Here is an 18,864-nt window from a genome sequence, read left to right as displayed (position 1 = left end):
GCCTCATGATCTTTTCATCTTCAGAAGCACATTAATTATTAGCTCTTCAAGTCACGTGAGAACAAAAGAGTTTTTAGTTATACTTGATTCTAAATTTGTTTCGTTTCAAAGATGAGTTTAAAACCTTGAATCCAAAACTCTCATTATTACAGGGAAAAAAATCCACAGAAAAATCTCACGTATACGAATTGCCATTTTAAAATAGTCTGAAGTGTCAGTTTTATTCCATGACAACTCAAACACTCAAGAGCTGGTGACTGGGACACAGAGAAAGGCGTGATCTGATCCTTCTGCAAAGCTCAAGGAGATATAATCAGACTTTTAGAACATACTGATTCTGATTCTGAACCATCGGGTAGGAACATGCAGGGTTTATGGACATGATCGGGTGAGCTCTGAACGTCGCTGTTCCCCAGGAACAGAGCCCAGGGCAGCCTCCCCAGTGTGTTTATGGCATCAGGGCTGGCACAGCTCCCACACCCTCAGTGCCCTGGAGTAAATCAAGTCTGATACTCAGAATTCTGAAATCACAGCATTTGCTCATGTTATAAGTACGTATTATATTATTGGCATTTTGCAAATATTAAAATGAATGTTATATGTATAATGTTGGGAAACTTTGCTGAATGAATATAATTTCTTTTAGTTCTGGTATTAACAAAACTTAGAAATAGTAGTGTAATAAATATATTTTTTTGGACTATAATATGGTGATGTAAAAAAGCTTTTGTTCATGTAACTAACTAAGAGAATGGCAAAAATATAATCAGGAAATTCTTCACATTATTGAAGTATCCTATCTGAATGAAGACAGAGGTGATGAACACCAAAAGCCCAGGGAAAGGATTTATTGATCTCTGTTATCAGGAAGTGCACCGACAAGAAGAAACGACAAAGAAAAAAAAAGAAAAAAAAAAAGTAAAGATGTTGATTTACAGGATGGGGGGGATGGTGATTTTGAATTATGCATGAAAGTCTATGAATATGCAACAGGCTGATGCATTTAACAAAGTGTTCTCTGAGCTAAGGCGTGCTCTTAGCGGAATTGGTTATTGTCTCTTACTGTCTTTTATTAAACTTTTTAAAAATCTACCAAGAAACTAAAGCTCGTTTTTCACACTCAGCAGGAGCCCAGCCCATCACACACACACTGGCACAGCCACGGGCAGCAGTCCAGGCTCCCGGTGTGCGGGGGCAGCAGCCGATCTCTGCTGCAAGGCTGAACGGGAACACAGATTCCTGTGCCAACTCATGGAATGATCCAGGGCGTTAGCAGAAATAATGGTGAGCTGTGCTAATATTTCTGATTCCTCATTTCTGTCACTCCACAGTAGAACCTCGCCCTGTTCCTCCCCTTTGACCTGCAGGGAAGTGCAAGGGAGAGGAGTTGGGAGAGGAGGAACTGGGATCGGACTCTGCTCCCGAGCCAGGCTGGGTTTGTTCCGGGGTAAAATCAAACTGTCCGTCCTTTACAGGAAACAGGTGAGCTCGGGAGCCACACAGCTTCTTAAAACTGTTGTTTTCAGCCACGGCCGGCAAATCTGAGTGCTTGAAATTCTTGGAAATTTGTATCTCAGTTCCTGTGGTTTTCTGTGCATTTGAGAGTAATTTAAATGTTCAGATCCTCTTAGTTTTATGGGTTTTGTTTTGGTTTTTTGGGGTTTTTTTACATTTTTGTGGGTCTGCTTGAAGCAACAAAGACAGTATTTTATGAAAAAGCAGGCTAATGAACTCTGTAAAAGATGGACAAAACCTTTCACATCTTATTTTTAACTGACTAAATTTGGACCCAATTAAGACAGCAGAAACAATTGTTATGGGGTGGCATGGGGTGGGCTTCCCATTGTATTTTTTTGCTGATACAGGCAAATTTTGTGGGACTGGATTAAATGGTTGAAAAAAAAAGAATAGACAGCCAGCCTCAGAAAGAAAAGCCTTTAAACTGCATTTTATACAAATAATTGGAAGTGCTTATTCACCATAAAATAGCCACAGAGCACCACCCTGTGGGGATTGGCATCCCTGGGGTTTGAAGCTGTTTATCATTCTGCATTTGCAGTCTTACCACAAATAACGGGGAATGCATTTAGCTTTCCCTGTGCAGAAATCAGTGACTTTTACAGAGGGCAGGGTGGTCTGTCACACAGTGCTGGTTATTTGAAGAGGCTCTGGCCTGCAGCCCATCCGTGCTGCTCTCAGGAAGTAACACAGTTGTTCCTGTTGTGATTGACTCTCCTTCTCATCTCCTTCCACCCAGCACACAGGGAGCAGAGAGAAGACTGTTCCTCATTTGATTTCACCAGGCAGGAGGAGGCTTCACAGCTCAGCCCATCTCAACAGCTGCTGGTGCCAAAAGGATCCCAGGAACAGCATCTGGGGAGGAACCTGAAAGACTCCTGCAGCAGTGACATCCTGTACCACAGAAAATCACACACACAGGAATCACCTCCAGAGGCAAGGGAAATAAAAAGGATTTTTTAAAGCCACTTGTTACCTTTCATTACTGAGATTATTCCACTGCACTTTAAGTGTGCATTCCTTCATGCAACATTTTTTCAGGTTTTGGTTTTGTTTTTTTTAGACAAAATGTTTGCAGCCTATTTTGATTGCCCAGGAGGCCCAGAAAACCTCTATATGAAAGAAGTGATGAAACCAGACCCAGGAGAAGGAGAAGTTCTTGTGAAGGTCTCTGCTAGTGCTCTGAATAGGGCCGATTTACTCCAGGTATGTGTATGTTAAGCAGATTTATGGACCTAAAAACAACATAGATTTTTCAAGTCTCTCTGTGAAGTCTTGACAAGATCCAGCAAGCTAAAAGAGTTTGAACCTGGTGAGCATTTGGATGGGAGAGTTCATAGGGCTGAAAGAAGAGATGTTTGTTGATTCAGCAGACAAATGTTTTTATCTGAGTTAGTGCAGTGCTGGGCTGGCGTGGAAAGGCAGCTGCCTTTCAACAAAACATATAAAATCAAAGCTCTGGATCTTTCTAGATCTTAGACCCTTTTCAGGATATTTGAGATGAAAAGTAAACATTCCAATGGCACAGTTCCAGTGGGAGAAAATGTATTCAAATTCACATTCAAATTATTAGTTTGAGCTGCAAGCTATGCTCTGCAAATTGAGACCATAGTACCTCCACAGCAGGGATTAGCCTGGACAAAGGGGACTCACAGATATTTCAGTTTATTCTTATTTTAAGAATAAAACTTAGGAAGAATGATACTTAGGAAGCAGAAGTGTTTCCGGAGGCTAGAAGATCCTCAAATTACTGCAACATATGTGCACTGGGCAAAATCAGGATTAAACAAATAGAAATTTAGGCTGGAGATGTGTGAATGAAATATGGCAGGTTATTACACTCATTGATGCTTGGCTTTTCCTTCCTTGCTTTCTGTTTTTTTAGAGAAGAGGGAAGTACCCTCCCCCCAAAGGAGCAAGTGATATTTTAGGCCTGGAAGCAGCAGGGAGCGTGGCTGGGCTGGGTCCTGGCTGCTCAGGCCGCTGGAAGATCGGCGATGCAGTGATGGCTCTGCTCTCCGGGGGAGGCCAGGCACAATTCGTGACAGTGCCCGAAGGCCTCCTGATGCCAATTCCCAAAGACATGACTTTTATTCAGGCTGCAGCCATTCCTGAAGCCTGGCTAACAGCATTCCAGCTGCTCCATTTTGTAGGTGAGAGGTGCATTTGCCCATTTATCCCACCAAAACAGCTCATCTTCCTTTCTGTTAAAAAAATCCTCTCCTTGTTGCCTCCATTTGAATGTTGTTTGCCTTCAAAGAACCTTTTCTCTGTCACTTTGTTGTTGTGGGTCAGAATTCAGTATGCCAGACACAAATCCTTGAATCTTGACCACCTCTCCCCAGTGCCAATCTACCTTGCTGATTACACATTTACAAAGAAGGATATGGAAAGGTGGTCAGAATTCTTTTCATCTGTATTTCTCAGTTTGAATCACTGAATGGTTTGGGTTGAAAAGGATCTTAAAGATCATCTAGCTCCACTCTCCTACCATGGACAGGGACACCTTCCATTAAGCCTAAACCCTGAAATTATTCTCAGGTTTTCCATACACCTGAAAACACATTTAACTTCTAAGGATATGGCTTCACTGCATGCATGACCATATCAAGAACTTTATCACTAACTGCTTGTGAATCTACAGTAGGCAACATCTTGTACCTTTTTTACCAGAGATATTATTTGTAGGTAAAATCCACTCTGAGCTGATTGAAAATAGACAGAAGCCCACACCCATCATTTAAAAATACGCTGCCAAGGTAATAAACAGTAGCACTTGCCAGGGTTTTCCTCCGCAAGAAATATCCTTCTTTAGCAGTAGCACCTAAAAGATTAAATAAGGAACAAAAGTTCCAAACATAACTTCCCTGCAGACTTGCTTCAAGCAGTGTTGCTTCCTGGGGATCAGTGGCAGGTTACTTTGTGTCTCACTTTCAGGAACAATTGGTGAAACACAAAATAACGCAACCAATAGATGGTAAAATGACTGGTAGGACTGGTCTTTATGCTACCTGGAATTTCTGGTATTTCTCCATTGATGAGTGCCTGACTTCTCAGTACGAACATCTTCCAAGTGTGTTTTCTACTGATGGTACAAAAAGGCTGTAACTGCACTCACTTAAGCATCTTGGTCACAGATGCCCAGAACTGCACACAGCCAAGGCAAAGTCCTTCCACTGAGGCTGGTAAAATGATGTACTGTCAGCATACTGCAACCTCTGCTTCTTCTGGATTTCTCTCTTTTATGAAGGCTATGAAGATGTTTAATTGTCCAAAGTTCAATCAAGGGCATCTCTTCCAGCCTCCTCTTCGGTATCTTCCAGACTGTTCATGTTGTAATCCAAAGTGATGCCCAAAGGATGACCACTTTCCTTATGCCCTCCTCCAGGTAAAGTACAGGAGGGTGAGAGAGTGTTGATCCACGCTGGAGCCAGTGGGGTTGGCATAGCAGCCATTCAGCTGGTGAGACTGGCAAAGGCTATTCCCATTGTGACAGCGGGCACTCAGGAGAAACTGGAAGCAACAGCAAAGGCTGGAGCAGCTGCAGGGTTCAACTACAAGAATGAAGACTTCAGTGAAAAGGTCTTGCAGTTCACACAAGGTAAAAACCTCTCTGTGAAGTGTGAATGAACCTCCCAACATGTGGACACACACTCAGTTTCAGCTGTCACTTGGTGAGGGAGCAGACAGTAGTGTAAGCACAACTTGATATCCTGTTCAGCCCAGAAAGGGCCTTTCCTTAGTTTAATTGTGCTGTTTTCTGCATGGACTTTCTTTGTCTGTGTTCATTTGGGGCATAAATATTGTGCCTTGTTATTACTGCCTCCCCAAGGAACTGTGGGACCAAATCCTCACAGTTTGGTGTTTGAATCATCACAGAAGCATAGCATGGCCTGGGTTGGAAAGGACTTTAAAGATCATTCTGTTCCATCTCCCTGCCATGGGAAGGGACACCTTCCATTAGACCAGGTTGCTCTGAGCCTCATCCAACCTGCCTTAAACATTTCCAGGGATGGGGCAGCCACAGCTTCTCTGGGCAACCTGTGCTAGGGCCTTACGACACTTAATTCTTAAACTGATAGGAAAATGTAGCTTTTCTAAGCATTTGGGGTGGTTAATACCCGAGTTGGCTTATGGGTAACTGATGATTCTTTTTTTTGTGCCTGATTCTGTAATTCCTTTCAAATCACTGTGCCAATTCTTAATTTCAGTAGAAAGATTAAATAAGAATTGTAGGGCCAATTCTGTACCTACAAATAACAATGTTTTAGTCTTGCTTGAAATTATCCTACCCTTAATGCAGCTTGACTTCATTGCTGAAATCTCTTCTGTTTCTACTTGAGGTTCTGGAGTAGATATTATTTTAGATTGTGTTGGTGCCTCATACTGGGAGAAGAATCTCAACTGTCTGAGTACGGATGGCCGGTGGATCATTTATGGACTGCTGAGTGGAGGTGAAGTCCATGGGGATTTGCTGGCAAGGCTGCTTTCCAAAAGAGCCAGCATCCACACGAGCCTGTTACGGTCCCGAGATAAGAAGGCAAGTAGTAGCTATCAGCAGTGTATACAGTTTGATTTTTAAATTTATTACAGTTTTGAGAGATTTATTTTAAAACCCGTGTTAAACACATTCTTGTCAAAAAAAGCCCCACCATAAACTGTTACTACATACTTTGGAAAATGTCACAAAATTAAGTTATGATGTCCTTCTTTTATTTTTATCAAATTCTTCCCTGAATGAGAGGAATGACACCCAGGACTTCTTACTGTGCTTCGTGGGTGTCACAATTTAGGTATTTGGCCCTGGATGAAATAAAACTCCAGTGATTGAGCAACTTGATCAAGTCTGAGAAGGGGAAAACGAACATCTCTATTAGGTCACTTTTCAGAGTAGAGACCAAGGCCATTTGGATGCCCAGTTACCAAGAAAAATTCACTTTATGTGGAATATTCTCAGAGATGACAGTAAAAGGCAGTACAGAGCTCTACGGTAGATTCTGTGCATAGTTTAAGAAAGAATATTTATAAGTACTTTATCATTTTGACTTAAATGATTCTGCACTGAGCTCAAGCCACTTGCTTTGGAGAATTTCATTGAATTAAGATGTAACAAATCTAAAAGCTTTCTTCTTGTTTGTAATTTAGAGCTGTCAGGTGTTTATATCTGCATATCACTGAGAATGTCAGAAGGTGTCTCTTGAGGGCTGTGCACATTTTATATGCCGTGCTCTGAGGCACCTCGGCGAGTGAAACGATTGGAAATAACCTTGCAGTTTTATTTTTTCTCCAGTACAAGGAGCGGCTGGTGAGAGCCTTCACTGAAGAGGTGCTGCCCCACTTTTCAGGAGGGGCTTCCCCGCATCTCCAGCCCCTCGTGGACAGCGTTTACCCCCTGCATGCCGTCGCTGAGGCACACAGGGCTATGGAGGAGAACAAGAACATCGGCAAAATCGTCATAGAAATTCCCGTTTGCTTCAAGAAAGGGCCGCTGCAGTAGCTGCTCTGGGACGGCCACTGCGGGGGCTGCACTGCGGCCATCCTGCCGCTTCTGCTCACACCGGGACCGACTGGTGTGGGCGATGAGGAGGGGGAAAGGATAAGGAGAAAGCGTTTATTAAAGAAGTTCCTGTGGCAATTCTAGCACCGCGGATCGAACGTGTGAGGTCCCGACTGAGGCTGGGGCTGAGGCGCGGGGGGCGGGGCTAAAGGCGGGGCCGCGATTGAGGTCACGTGGGGGGCCTGGCCGGGGTCGCGTGACGCCACTTCCCGCGCGGTGCCTGCTGGGATAGATCCGGTTCCGTGAAGAGAGCGCGCGGTGCCTGCTGGGATATATCCGGGTTTCCCGCCCATCGCTCCCGCTCCCCGCCGCTGTCTCCACTCCAGGCTCCTTCCCCGCCCGTGTTTCTGTCCCAGGCCGCGGCCTCCACTCACCGCCCGCCAGCATGGCGATGCAAGCAGCCAAACGAGCCAACGTGAGTGCGCTGCCCGGTCTCAGCCTTGCCGGCCTGGGCTCCGGCTCCGTCCCGCTCCAAGCATCCCGCTGCTGTGACGGGAACGAGGCAGGGGGTAGAACTGGGTGATATTTAAGGCCCCTTCCAGCCCCAGATGTTCCGTGGTTCAGTGATTCCATTACTTAGTCCGTAGGGGGCTGGGTTTAAGGTTTGCAGTACGTTACTTGGGTCTAACACACCGCCTGTCCTTCCCCCATCAGATCCGGCTCCCTCCGGAGGTCAACCGGATCCTGTACATCAGGAACCTGCCCTACAAAATCACGGCCGAGGAGATGTACGACATTTTTGGGAAGTACGGGCCCATCCGGCAGATCAGAGTGTGAGTATTTCGGTTTCTTTGGACCGTGAAGGTTTTCAGGTGCTCCAGTGCGAGTAGCAGCTGGGTTTTACAGCTGGAAAGGTTCAGTGCCTGGAGCAGCGTCCTGAGTGCCAGAGGGGGATGTGATGATGCAAATTATTCTGCTGGGAAGTGTATAGAATGAGCTTAAATTTGAAATGAACTTGGGGAAGTTGATAAAGTATGAGACTTGTTTGCTTAAGTAACTTTCAAATACAGCTGAAGTTTTACCTCGACTTGGGGTAAAAATAGGAAGGACAGAAGCTGAGCATAAACAGTTTTCCTGTTTTATGAGTAGCCAATAATTAACCAGTGGGAAAACAAGGATGTTGTTGTTGGGATCTGTTCACTGGGATGAGAGACTGGATGTCCTCACGCCATACCGTGTCTGGATAGTGGAGATGTGACTGTGCCTTTGGTTCTAAAATGCATGGAGACTGTACAAGTCTGCAGCAGCTCTGATGTTCTTCTCCTGGTTAGTTCAAATGCTGAGGACCTGAGCTTTGATCATCACAGGAGGGTTTGTGCTGGAAGGGACCTTAAAAACCATTTCATTCCAACCCCCTGCAGTGGGCAGAGACACCTTCCACCTGACTAGGTGCTCTGAGCCCCATCCAACCTGGCCTTGAACACTTCCAGGGCTGGAGCATCCACAGCTTCTCTGGGTAACTTGATTGATTGTTGTGTAAAGTGAGTTTTACAGAGTTGCCCTCACTAAGCAGAGGACACCAAGGGGACATGTGCTGCTGGTGCTGAGATGTGATACCAGACCCTTCTTGAGCGAGGAAGGGCAGTGGATGTGACTGGAGAAGTGGCTCAGGGAACAAGGAACAGTGTAAATACAGTTTGGCTAAATAGGTGGAATTCTTTGCTAATGAGCATACAGGAGAGCCAGTGCTTAAGTCTTCTGAAAACGTGGGCTGGAACAGCATGATAGTGGGACATAGAATTAGGGCATATCAGGGGCTTTCCATTGGAGTGATGCACTGGTGTGTTTATCCAGCAGTTTGTTCAGAGCTACTAATTCATGTAATTTCCCACAGAAATTTTAACATCATCAGTGCCAAGGCATAATGTGTAAGCCCCTTTGTAACGGCTCTTGTGCTTTGTGCAGTGTTTATCCCACTCTCCTCCTCACTTTAGCACAGATCCCAGTGTGGATATGTGTGATACCTCTTGTCCTGAGGAGTTCTCAGAAGCACCTTAGAGACAGTTGTTCTGATTGTGAAGTCTCCATTGCCATCTTCTAGTCGAGACCTTTGGGATCTGTGAACTCTGCAGCCCCTCTGGGCTCATTACTGTTACGTGCCCAGACATGTGTCCCATCCCTCAGATGAAGGACATGGAATTGGTGCTCCCGTGGGTGATGGCTGTGCCTTGACAGTAGGCTTGCACCAGCAGGGCTGTTCTGCCTCTTAAATTGATTTTGTGATATGCCAGGAACCCTGTTCCATCCTAGGATCCATCTGATCCAGCCAGCTGCTAACTGACATCCAGATCTTGTAATATGAAATAACAGCTAATTGCTGTAATAAGATTTAAATTATTTCCAGACACAACCTGGCAGCCCTGACAAAAGCTTCAACAACCCAGTTGTTGTGGAGAGATGCCTTTCCCTTATGGAGCAAAATACAGCACATTTTCCTGTTGTCTCTGTCTCTGAACTGTTTGGTGTGGAAAGCAGGGATGTAGTTTAATACCTAGAAGAAATAACTTCACTAAAAAGCAATTTGTTGCATTAGTTCAGCTAATCTCAGTCACTGTGAAATAAACAATTTCTTGTGCATTTTATCTGACCTTGATTCTGCGTTTGCTGTGCAGTGGAAATACCCCTGAGACCAGAGGAACAGCTTATGTGGTCTATGAGGACATCTTCGATGCCAAGAACGCCTGTGACCACCTGTCAGGGTTCAACGTGTGCAACAGATACCTCGTGGTTCTGTACTACAATGCAAACAGGGTACGTGCACCTGGGCTGGGGAAGTCACATCTGAACAGGGCTGTCACAAAAAAACAACCCCAGCATCAGTTTGTAAACACAGTTGCTGGAGTATTTTTAAGAAATAAAATCCAAATTGTTAGAGGGAGTGAATGGGATATGTGGTCAGTTTCATGTTTACTTTGGTGATTTGTGTGCAAAAAAAGTACCTTTGGACAAAGGGTGTGAAAAACATGTTTGTGGGGAGGGTACTCTGGAGAAGAGGCACAGCACATTGCAGCAGGAGGTGAGATCTTGTTTATGGGTAAAAGGTCTCCAGTTCTCGACGTCCTCTGTGTCACTGATGGCATGCAGGCCCTGTGACATTCTCCAAGGACTAGAATCAAGCAATGCTCTGTGTGTGTGATGGTGATGGAGTTCACACTGGTGTTGGTTGCAGATACTGGGAAATAACTTGTCATAAGATGAGAGGCTTATTTTGTCTTCTTACATCTTTTATTTTCCTAACTACAGGCATTCCAAAAGATGGACACAAAGAAGAAAGAAGAACAGCTTAAGCTTCTCAAGGAAAAATATGGAATTAACACAGACCCACCAAAATAAACTGATCTTCTTTGGAAAACTGTTTTCAAGCCCTTCCATCGAATTCTTGGCCTAAACATAGGAATTCTTAACAAAGTGTAGTTTTTTCTCTTATAAATTTGATAAGCTGCAATATGAGTCTCTATATCTTCAGATTAAGATTAAATAAATGTAGAACATACAGAGATCTGCTTTAAGATTTAAATCCCCCAAGGCGACATGGCTTCTCTGTGCTGAGGGTGACCTGGCAAAGGCTGCCTTGACCTGTTTCAAGAAGGGACCGAGCAGGTTCTGTGTTTGACTGAACAAAGCAAGTGCAAGTCCATGTTTGTAACAAAGTTTCTTTCACAAACTGTAGAAGATGAACGGCTTTTAAAAGGATCCAGCTGATAAGGGGACTCCACTCCAAGTACCTCATTCCCAGTGGTGGTGCCTGCTCTGATCAACTGCAGTGAAACAATCCAGCTCTCACACTAAAAAAAAAGTGTAGAGGGCTTTGTTGTATGTCCCAGGTTTGGACGGAGGACTTGGTGTGAAGAACACATGACCAAGATGAGACCATAGATTAAGGTTTTCGTTTTGATACCTGTAGTGTGATTGTTTTCTACTTGGCATGGTTGAACTGTAAGACATTTTCTGTACATACATTTTTAGGTGTAGCATCTGGTAAAGGAAAAACAAATTTATGTTTTTTTGGTTCTTTTTTCAGTACTCATGTCCTGTGTATAAAAATGAGTGTGATCCAGAGTGTGCAGTATGTTTTGGAAGTGGGACAGAATAACTTGTGTCTGTGTCGTGAACCAGCTGGAAGTTGTGTGAATGTGGGTAGTGTCCTGCCTTCGGAGGATTTATTTGCATGGATGTGATCTTCTGCTCCCTGACCAGACAACTTCCAGCCAGTGCAGAACGGAGGCAGACAACAATATACTTTACCTGGGATTTGTAATTCAGTTTTGTTTTTCAGTGCATTCTACAGTCAGAGAGGAATGCTTCCATTTTCTGAAATTACTTTTTTGTTGGAATCTGTCACTTCAATAACAATACTGTGTCCGTTTGGTGAAAAAATAAATGTCTGCATATTTTGCTTTTTTTAATCAAGGCAGGCTTCACACTGTGTTCCTCCTGCATGTAACCTGTGCTGTTAGGAGTGTTTGATGCAGGCAGGAGCTGTAGCACACCCATCTCCGTGGGTACAGGGATGTCCACGTGTGACATGAGGGTGCCCAACTGTGAAAACAATTCCCACATCTCACCTGGAGGAGATCTCTCTCAGCTGCCCTGTGCTGTGCAACTCGTTTGGCAGCTGGAAGGGGCTCACAGCAATACTCAGTTACTAGCTGGAACCAATGAGAAACTAAACACTCAACATTTTGGAGTGAATGGTCCTATTTTCTTCATTCCTTAAAGAAACTATTACCAATTAATAGATGTTCCAAAGAAAAGTTCAGTAATGGCTCGTGAAGAGTGAGCTCCAAGCCAGCTCTGGGGGAAAGCAGCCAGGATGGCTGAGGTGTGATTACAGCTTTGGGTGGGTGCTTGAAGTCCCATCCTGACCTGAGAGCATCCCACTGGGGCAGATCTGCCCTGCCTTCTGTTGCACACAGGCACTGGGGCTGTGAGGCTTAGTGCATGATTCCTCCATCCCTGCAGCCGTCCCTTAAAACTGATGCTGTTTTTGCAGCAAGAAGCCTTGGAGGCTGCAGTAACCCTGGCTGAGGTCAGGAACAGGCACTGGGAGATTTGGAGCCCAGAAGCTGGGTAAGGTGATCAGTCCTTCCATGGCCAGCCTGGCTTCCAGGTCCTGCCTATCAAATAAACAGAGTGTTCTCAGGCAAGAACCAGATTACATTAAAAAATGTTTAAATTAATTAAATACTACTGGGAGATTTGCTTCTATGTGAGCATCCACAGCTTTTCAAGGATTACAAACTGCTCTGCTCCCATGTATGTCTATTTTTTATATATATATAAATATATGTATTTATATGTGCCATGTATATACGTACACATCCATGTATCAAACACTTGGATAACTGAAATCATTTACACTAATTACTGGACATTGAGAAGGCTCCTTGCTGAAATGGGAACTGGACGTGCTTGTTGCCATGCTGGATTTATGGTTCTAGTAAGTAATGAACACTGATAATAAATACCAGAGTGCCAATAATGGTGCTGTGTGCTGCTAGCCTTGTTTTAAATCATATGCAAATACCACATTGCTTCTGTCAATAGCAGAGACCATGGTGCTTGCACTGCAGTGTCTGTTTTGATGAGGATTTGATGCTGTTTGAAAAACATACATAAAAAGCAATTCTTTAGGGCAATAAGATTAATAAAAATTCCTTCAATGAATCCTCAAGATCAGCAGCTTTTGATTTCTCTGAGAGCTCAGCTGCCATCTTTCATTAAATATTCCATTTCATAGGTTTCTTCCAGTGCCTGTTCAGGGCTTTCAATGTCCCTGCACATGTAAAAATGAAATAATAATTTGTACCTGCAAGACAGGGGGAATGGAAATGGAATGCCCGGAGGACTGTTTTGATGAGATCTACTCAAGATTTTGTTTGAAATGTAATATCAAAGAACAGGGAAATGAGTTCAGCTCACGAATGGCAGAGGGGTAGCAAATAAAGCAGATGTTACCAGCCTCGCACTCTGCATCTGTGCTGGTTTTGTGTGTGCTCACTTCCCGTTTAATTTTTCAGGAAGTAGGGCATGAAATTAAGACTGGAAGGTCACTTTTTTCCCATTGAATCTGTTTAGAAATTAGTAACAAGAGTATATCTGATTACACAGGCAATGACAGTAAATCTTTTCCAATCTATTATATAGGGGTAATAAATTTATGTACTGTGTTGATCGATGATACAATTAAATAAATTAACGCATTTGCAGTCGAATAAAGAGCTGAAGATTACATTTCCTTGAAGACTTAATTTCCCTAAGTATCACAAAGCACAATTAGTTTTCCTTTCAGATTTTTCCTTTTTAATGAAATTGACGTGAAAAATGTAATAATCCCTGTTTCCAACCAAGGTCTGTGCAGAGAGGAGACGATGAGGGACAGCTTCATCAGCCAGCTGTAATAAGGATTTTACAGAGTGGGTAATGGCTGGTTTGTGCTGGGAGGGCAGAAGGGAAGAGCACAGTGGCAGCTCTGCAGATAGAGGTGATAAAATCAAGTACAATCAGCTCTCGGAGCCCAGCAGGAACGTGGTTTTTCCCTGGTGAGAAACCTGCAGGAGCAGAAGGGCAGAGCCATGCCCTGCCCATTGCCTCAAATGCAGCAGGAGCTCCCGAACAGCAAGGCCAAGAGGGGATGGAGGGAGCACAGGGCCATTCCAGGGACACTCACACAATTCTTGGCATTGCCATTCGCTGTTGGGGCGTTCAGGAAAGGGCCCAAAGCCAGTGCTGGTCTCTGCAGAGCTGCCATCCAGCTCTGGGGTTCCCAGCACAGGAAGGATATGGAATTGGAGCAAGTCCAGAGGTGGGACACCAGGATGATCAGAGGGATGGAGCACCTCTCCCATCAGGAAAGGCTGGGAGAATTGGGATTGTTCAGCCTGGGAAAGAAAAGCCTTGGGGTGACCTAATTGTGGCCTTCCAGTACCTGAAGGGAGCTGACAAGAAAGATGCAGAGACTATTTACAAGAACCTAGAGTGACAGGACAAGGGGGAATGGCTTCAAACTAGCAGAAGGCAGGGTTAGATCATAGATTACAGAAAAATTAATTACTGAGAGCAGTGATGAGACACTGGCAAAGGTTCCCCACAGAGGTTGTGGATGTTCCATCCCTGGGAGTGTTCAAGGCAAGGCTGGATGGGGCTTTGAATGACCTGGTTTAATGGAAGGTGTTCCAGTCCATGCCAGGAGGTTGGAACAAAATTGTCTTTAAGATCTCTTCCAACCCAAACCATTCTGTGATGCTATTACACTTTGGGCTTTTGTTTTGTTTTGTTTAATAAGCAATTAACTTAAACTGGGCCATTGACAGGAACAACTTAGACCAATGTGCTGGATCAAACTGTGTTTGACAGACACAACAGAGCCACATCACCTTTAACCGACTTTGGGAGGTGCAGTCTGTGACCCAGTGGTGAAAGGAAGGCCAGCGACACAGGCCAGGGCAGTGGCAAAGGAGAGCAGGATCTTTTCAAATGATTTGGGAAAGCTGGTGGATATCAGAGCCTGACAGATAAAATGACCAATTTTTAACAGGAAATTAGCGTGCCCTAAATAAAAGAACTATTAGGGGACATGTAACCCAGCTGCTGCAGTAACCTGAGATTTCCACCAAAAAAAGGGTTCTGAAAATCCCTTCATTTCTTCATGGAAAGCAGAGTAAGAAAAAAATTTACTCCACTCAGTGTATAAAAATCTGTAAGATAACGATTTATGGGTTTATTAATTAACAAGCTGAAATAAATGCAGCTCTGTGGGTACAATTAACATCTCAAGAGAGAAGACCACGAGCCATGGCCCCTGGCCAGATCACGTCTTCTCTGTGCTCATTCCCTTTCCCAACTCTAGGAGGTGTCACCTGGGGTCATCTCTGTAGCTTTGACTGCTCATGCTGGGAGTGTTCTCCTAACACAGAGAAACAGCACAACTGTTTGAAATATTACCATCAAAACATCTGTTAGTTGAAAACCATGCAAATAGTTTATAGTCAAGTTAAATAAAAGTAACATCATGATCCAGTGATGCCCTGGTTTTCTACAGCAAAGAGGAACAATGAGCCTAATGGAAAGAAATCCAACAAGGCAAAATAACAGCACAGAGAAAGCTTTGCTGATCAGCTCCTGCTCCCAAATCCAGGTAAGTAACAGCCAACACATCTTTCTGTCTCCAGAGGAGAAACCAGCATTTCATGAATTCATGTAAGCAGCAAATGAAATAAATATTACTGAGTTTCAAGTGCCAGAGGTGCAGTGCACATGGTCAGTTTGCAGGCTTTGTAAACAGCAGCAGCTGATAAAGCCTAAAAATCCCGGAGTATTCAGTGGCCACATCATCCCACAGTTCAGATTTCTTTTGAAAGGTGGATGTCCATAATCCTGCTCTCTTCTAGCCTTGCTCAGCTCCAGTACAAAATAGTACACTAGTTTTACTGTTGTAAAGGCACAGAATTAGATCAGCACTGCATGTCTTTGACAAGCAGCACTTTCCATCTCTTCAGCAGCCAAATTTTGGCCAGAGTTGAAGGGCCATGGAGGCAGGGGAAATGGAAATGGAAAACTGTCCCAGCACTCCTTACCTGCATGTCCCTGGTACGTCTGGTCCCACAGAGGTCTTCCACTGGGCCATCATTAATAGAAGCAGTGCATGGAGCTACACATACTTCATGTACAAGGATTAATTAACAAAAAATGGGTTGATGATTGAAGAACTTCTTGTACAGCAAAGAGCATCCCAGTAGCCAGAAGAGAAAAACAGGATGAGAGACAGTAAAGTATCAAGATTTTATTGTTTTATATATATACTTATAATTCTTAAATGAGACAGTATTTTTTTAAAACAGCAGCAAGCAGAACGTACAAGTTGAGAAAAGTGGCAGCGCAGGTAACTCTGTTTGGCTAATGCCCGTTCATGTACAAGGCGTACATTGGATTTTTTTTTTTTTGAGCACCTTTTGTGGTTTTTATTTTTTCTTGGTTTAAGTGTACAGTAAGGCAGTGGTTTTTTCAATAAGGAATATATATATATATATATTTATATTTATATATATTTTCAGTCATCACCGTGAATTCTTCGTACATGCAAATTAAATAAAATGTACAACTTGGAAATGTTACACCGGGAGACATTTTTCCTCAGAGCAAAGCTTCTAATAAAAGGCAAATATGAACACCACAAATTTATAAAAGAGAAGGAAGGCATGGGAAACCAAGAGTCAGGCGCTACTGACAGGACAGCTTGAGCAGGGAAGGTTGGGATTCCAGTGAAGATTCCTCCTGCCACTGGCAAGGCGGGAAGGAACAGATGGTTATTAACAGATGTCTCCAGCCAACTCCCCCGGGAAGGTTCACTCTAACCTGAGAAGCTCCACATCAAAGAGGAGCGTGGCATTGGGAGGTATGACCCCAGGGTGGCCTGTGGCTCCATAGGCCATCTCAGGTGTGCAGGTCAGCTTTGCTCTTTGTCCTAAGCTCATCTGGGTTTTGGATGTTGGAGAAAGGAGAAGACAAAAAAACAAACAAACAACAAGATTAGGAGGAAAACAAACAAAAAAATCACTACCTGGCAGATTTATAGAATCAAGGAGTATTGGGATAACCAGATTCATAGAATTGTTTAGTTTGGAAAAGACCTTTAAGATTGTTGAGTCTGGGGCATGGAAGGAGAAGATCTTTAAGGTCCCTTCCAACCCAAGCCACTCTATGATTCTGAGCCCAAATGGTTTTGCTTCCAGCTGAAGCTGCCATAAATAGCTCACACATGGGCATGGGTCTCCTCACTACTTTGACCTCTCACAGCAGTTATGTAAACTGCCAGAACCAGCCTGGAAGTGACACAAAGTCATTTTAACACCATGTTTGGTCCATCCTGTCTATACGGGGGTGGGCTGCAGGAGGTCTGAGTACCTTCTGTGGAGCACAGGGTACAAGGAATACCAGCAGCAGGCACTAGGAAAAGGCCCTCTTAGCTCTCTATTCATGACAGATTGGCGCCCAACATAGCCAGGCTCAACACTTATTTTCCTAAATCCAGTCCAAGCTCCAAGCCCCAGGGTAGACATCTCACTTATGCTGCTTATCCAGGCAGAGAGCCCTTGCCCTTGGGATGGGCAGGAATGCTGATTTCCCTCACTCCAGACTGGCTCTGAAGGGAACTGCTCACCTAGATCTGGAGTGATCTTCTGAGTACTTTGGAACATTTTCAAACTGCTGTTCATGCACCATACACTGGTGTTGGAATATTCACTCGCTCATATGAAACATTTCTTGTTTCACAAGAAACATCCACTGATTTGAAGCAGTGATTTTAACTCAGACCTCTCTCCCAAGATCAGGCACATCACTGGACTACAGATTATGTGATAGCTCTTGTTGAGATTTTTTTCAGGTTGAATATTTTAGGTTCTATAAAATATACCAAAGCTAAAGAGTCAATTACTTCGGGTAGAAGACAAATGTGGATATGAACATTCAAGGAGTACTCATGGCACGGGGCTGAGGATGTCCAAGCCAATGACCTCCCCTGGTCCCCTGAGATTTTGCATGGGGCTCGCTGTCCAGTGCTTGGATGTGTCCCTGCAAACCAGGCAGCTGGTAGATCATGCCTGGGGTTTTAGGGATGAGGCAAACTTGAACTGTAAGAAGCAGAGCAGAGAAATGCAGACCCTGCTGACATCTGACAGTCATTACACCAAGGCTTGTGAAATCTGTGTGCTGGAGATAGGGAACTGCCCTGTTCCAAGAGACTCTGTCCAGCACACTCTGCAAATCCCTCAAACCCTGGGGTGGAAGGAGACAGCCACGAGCTCGACTGTGTCAGTGATCCACTAGGAGGAGCAGGAGGGCAGCGTGTGGCCACACGGGTTTCTGGATGGCTCTCAGGCCACTTATTTTCTAAGGGTCAAGAGTCAGGGAGTGAGAGTGGTTAAGGAAGGGATGAACTGATTCACCCAGCGCTTGCTGATGCTGCTTTATCTGCACTGGCTTCTGGTTCCTACAGCTCTGCAATCCTGAGCTCTCTTAGGCCTTTCTGCAAAGCAAATAATGAACAGTCTAACTCAAATCCTTCAGTGGAAGATGGCATTTTTCACAGCCTAGGATTCCTCAAACGGACTTCTCTGTCTAGAAAGAAGGGAATGCTTGCACTGCTTTCTCCATAGGGGTGGAAACCCTTGTCTCTTCCACCCCTCTCTGGAAAAGCATGGTTGCATCATTCCTCAATGGACTGTTTCTCATTTTGCATTCTTCCCTTCTCTCTATTTAAGCATAAGAAGTTGCTCCTGTTAAAGTTGTTCCTATAAGAGTATTTGAGCACTTGCCTCCTACACTGAGCTCTTGAATCCTGAAATGGGAAGTCGAGGAATGTGCACCCTGATCTCATTCACTCGTGCTCTTGAGCAGCCTGATCACACTCCTCATGAGTGGGGGCCCTCAGCACTGCACAAAAAGCAAGACCTGGCAGTGAATTGTACTGTGGGGCTTTTACTGTGCTGGTATTCACACTGTAATAATGGAGGGCAGTTTTCTTTCAGCATAGGGCTGGTCAGTGAATGTTTTGTAGCTGGGTCATAAAGCTGGGTCTGAAGTCATAAAAATGTAACAGTGCAGTTTGGTGCCTTACTCAGTCAGGGTCAGAATCTTTAGCTGGGTCATGGATATAATCAAAAAGGGCAGCTTGGGCTTTTATGGAGTAGCTGAATAGAGGTCACTCCATAAAAAGCTGCCACCTCAACATTTTAGAGGCCACTGCTGTCTGTTTGTGGAGCTGCTCACAGGAGAGGGACAGGGCTTAT

At 44.3% G+C, this 18,864-nt stretch overlaps 3 protein-coding genes across 5 annotated transcripts in view; 2 read left to right on the top strand and 1 right to left on the bottom strand.

Annotated features, from left to right (window-relative positions):
- Nucleotides 1-1,116: 1,116 nt before the first annotated feature.
- Nucleotides 1,117-7,153, top strand: TP53I3 (tumor protein p53 inducible protein 3). Of its 2 annotated transcripts, none has more exons than XM_088162475.1 (7): nucleotides 1,117-1,284; nucleotides 2,258-2,454; nucleotides 2,582-2,724; nucleotides 3,404-3,671; nucleotides 4,907-5,119; nucleotides 5,862-6,058; nucleotides 6,809-7,153. In XM_088162475.1, exons 3-7 carry the CDS (start codon nucleotides 2,587-2,589, stop codon nucleotides 7,013-7,015), a joined length of 1,023 nt encoding a protein of 340 aa, XP_088018601.1. In that variant the 5' UTR covers nucleotides 1,117-1,284; nucleotides 2,258-2,454; nucleotides 2,582-2,586; the 3' UTR covers nucleotides 7,016-7,153. The 2 variants fall into 2 exon arrangements, with proteins under 2 accessions (XP_088018601.1, XP_014728448.2); XM_014872962.2 differs by lacking the exon at nucleotides 1,117-1,284 and adding an exon at nucleotides 1,335-1,482.
- A 214-nt stretch (nucleotides 7,154-7,367) lies between these two features.
- On the top strand, nucleotides 7,368-11,485 carry SF3B6 (splicing factor 3b subunit 6). Its single transcript, XM_014872963.2, has 4 exons — nucleotides 7,368-7,490; nucleotides 7,730-7,848; nucleotides 9,688-9,826; nucleotides 10,319-11,485. The coding sequence occupies exons 1-4, from the start codon at nucleotides 7,461-7,463 to the stop codon at nucleotides 10,406-10,408; spliced, it is 378 nt and encodes a 125-aa protein (XP_014728449.1). The 5' UTR covers nucleotides 7,368-7,460; the 3' UTR covers nucleotides 10,409-11,485.
- A 4,357-nt stretch (nucleotides 11,486-15,842) lies between these two features.
- Nucleotides 15,843-18,864, bottom strand: part of FKBP1B (FKBP prolyl isomerase 1B) — a 45,424-nt gene continuing 42,402 nt past the window's right edge. Inside the window, exon 4 of one of the 2 annotated variants that reach the window (XM_014872964.2) lies at nucleotides 15,843-16,548. In XM_014872964.2, coding sequence (XP_014728450.1) covers nucleotides 16,420-16,548 — 129 coding nt within the window. In that variant the 3' untranslated portion in view covers nucleotides 15,843-16,419. The remainder of the gene's footprint in view (nucleotides 16,549-18,864) is intronic. The other variant, XM_088162476.1, reaches the window with a different exon arrangement.

The sequence above is a fragment of the Sturnus vulgaris genome, chromosome 3 (genome assembly GCF_052056855.1).
Source record: "Sturnus vulgaris isolate bStuVul1 chromosome 3, bStuVul1.hap1, whole genome shotgun sequence".
Taxonomy (NCBI): Eukaryota; Metazoa; Chordata; class Aves; order Passeriformes; family Sturnidae; genus Sturnus; species Sturnus vulgaris.
Note: the sequence above shows the minus strand (reverse complement) of the source record. Positions and strands in the feature narration are given on the sequence as shown.

What these genes read in the sequence shown, in the direction of transcription:
- SF3B6 (XM_014872963.2), top strand. Translation starts at nt 7,461, where the DNA reads ATGGCGATGCAAGCAGCCAAACGAGCCAAC. An exon ending in CCCATCCGGCAGATCAGAGT is followed by an intron (nt 7,849 to 9,687) that starts GTGAGTATTTCG and finishes TTTGCTGTGCAG; the next exon opens with TGGAAATACCCCTGAGACCA. An exon ending in TGTACTACAATGCAAACAGG is followed by an intron (nt 9,827 to 10,318) that starts GTACGTGCACCT and finishes TCCTAACTACAG; the next exon opens with GCATTCCAAAAGATGGACAC.
- TP53I3 (XM_088162475.1), top strand. Translation starts at nt 2,587, where the DNA reads ATGTTTGCAGCCTATTTTGATTGCCCAGGAGGCCCAGAAAACCTCTAT. An exon ending in CCAGCTGCTCCATTTTGTAG is followed by an intron (nt 3,672 to 4,906) that starts GTGAGAGGTGCA and finishes GCCCTCCTCCAG; the next exon opens with GTAAAGTACAGGAGGGTGAG. An exon ending in GGTCTTGCAGTTCACACAAG is followed by an intron (nt 5,120 to 5,861) that starts GTAAAAACCTCT and finishes TTTCTACTTGAG; the next exon opens with GTTCTGGAGTAGATATTATT.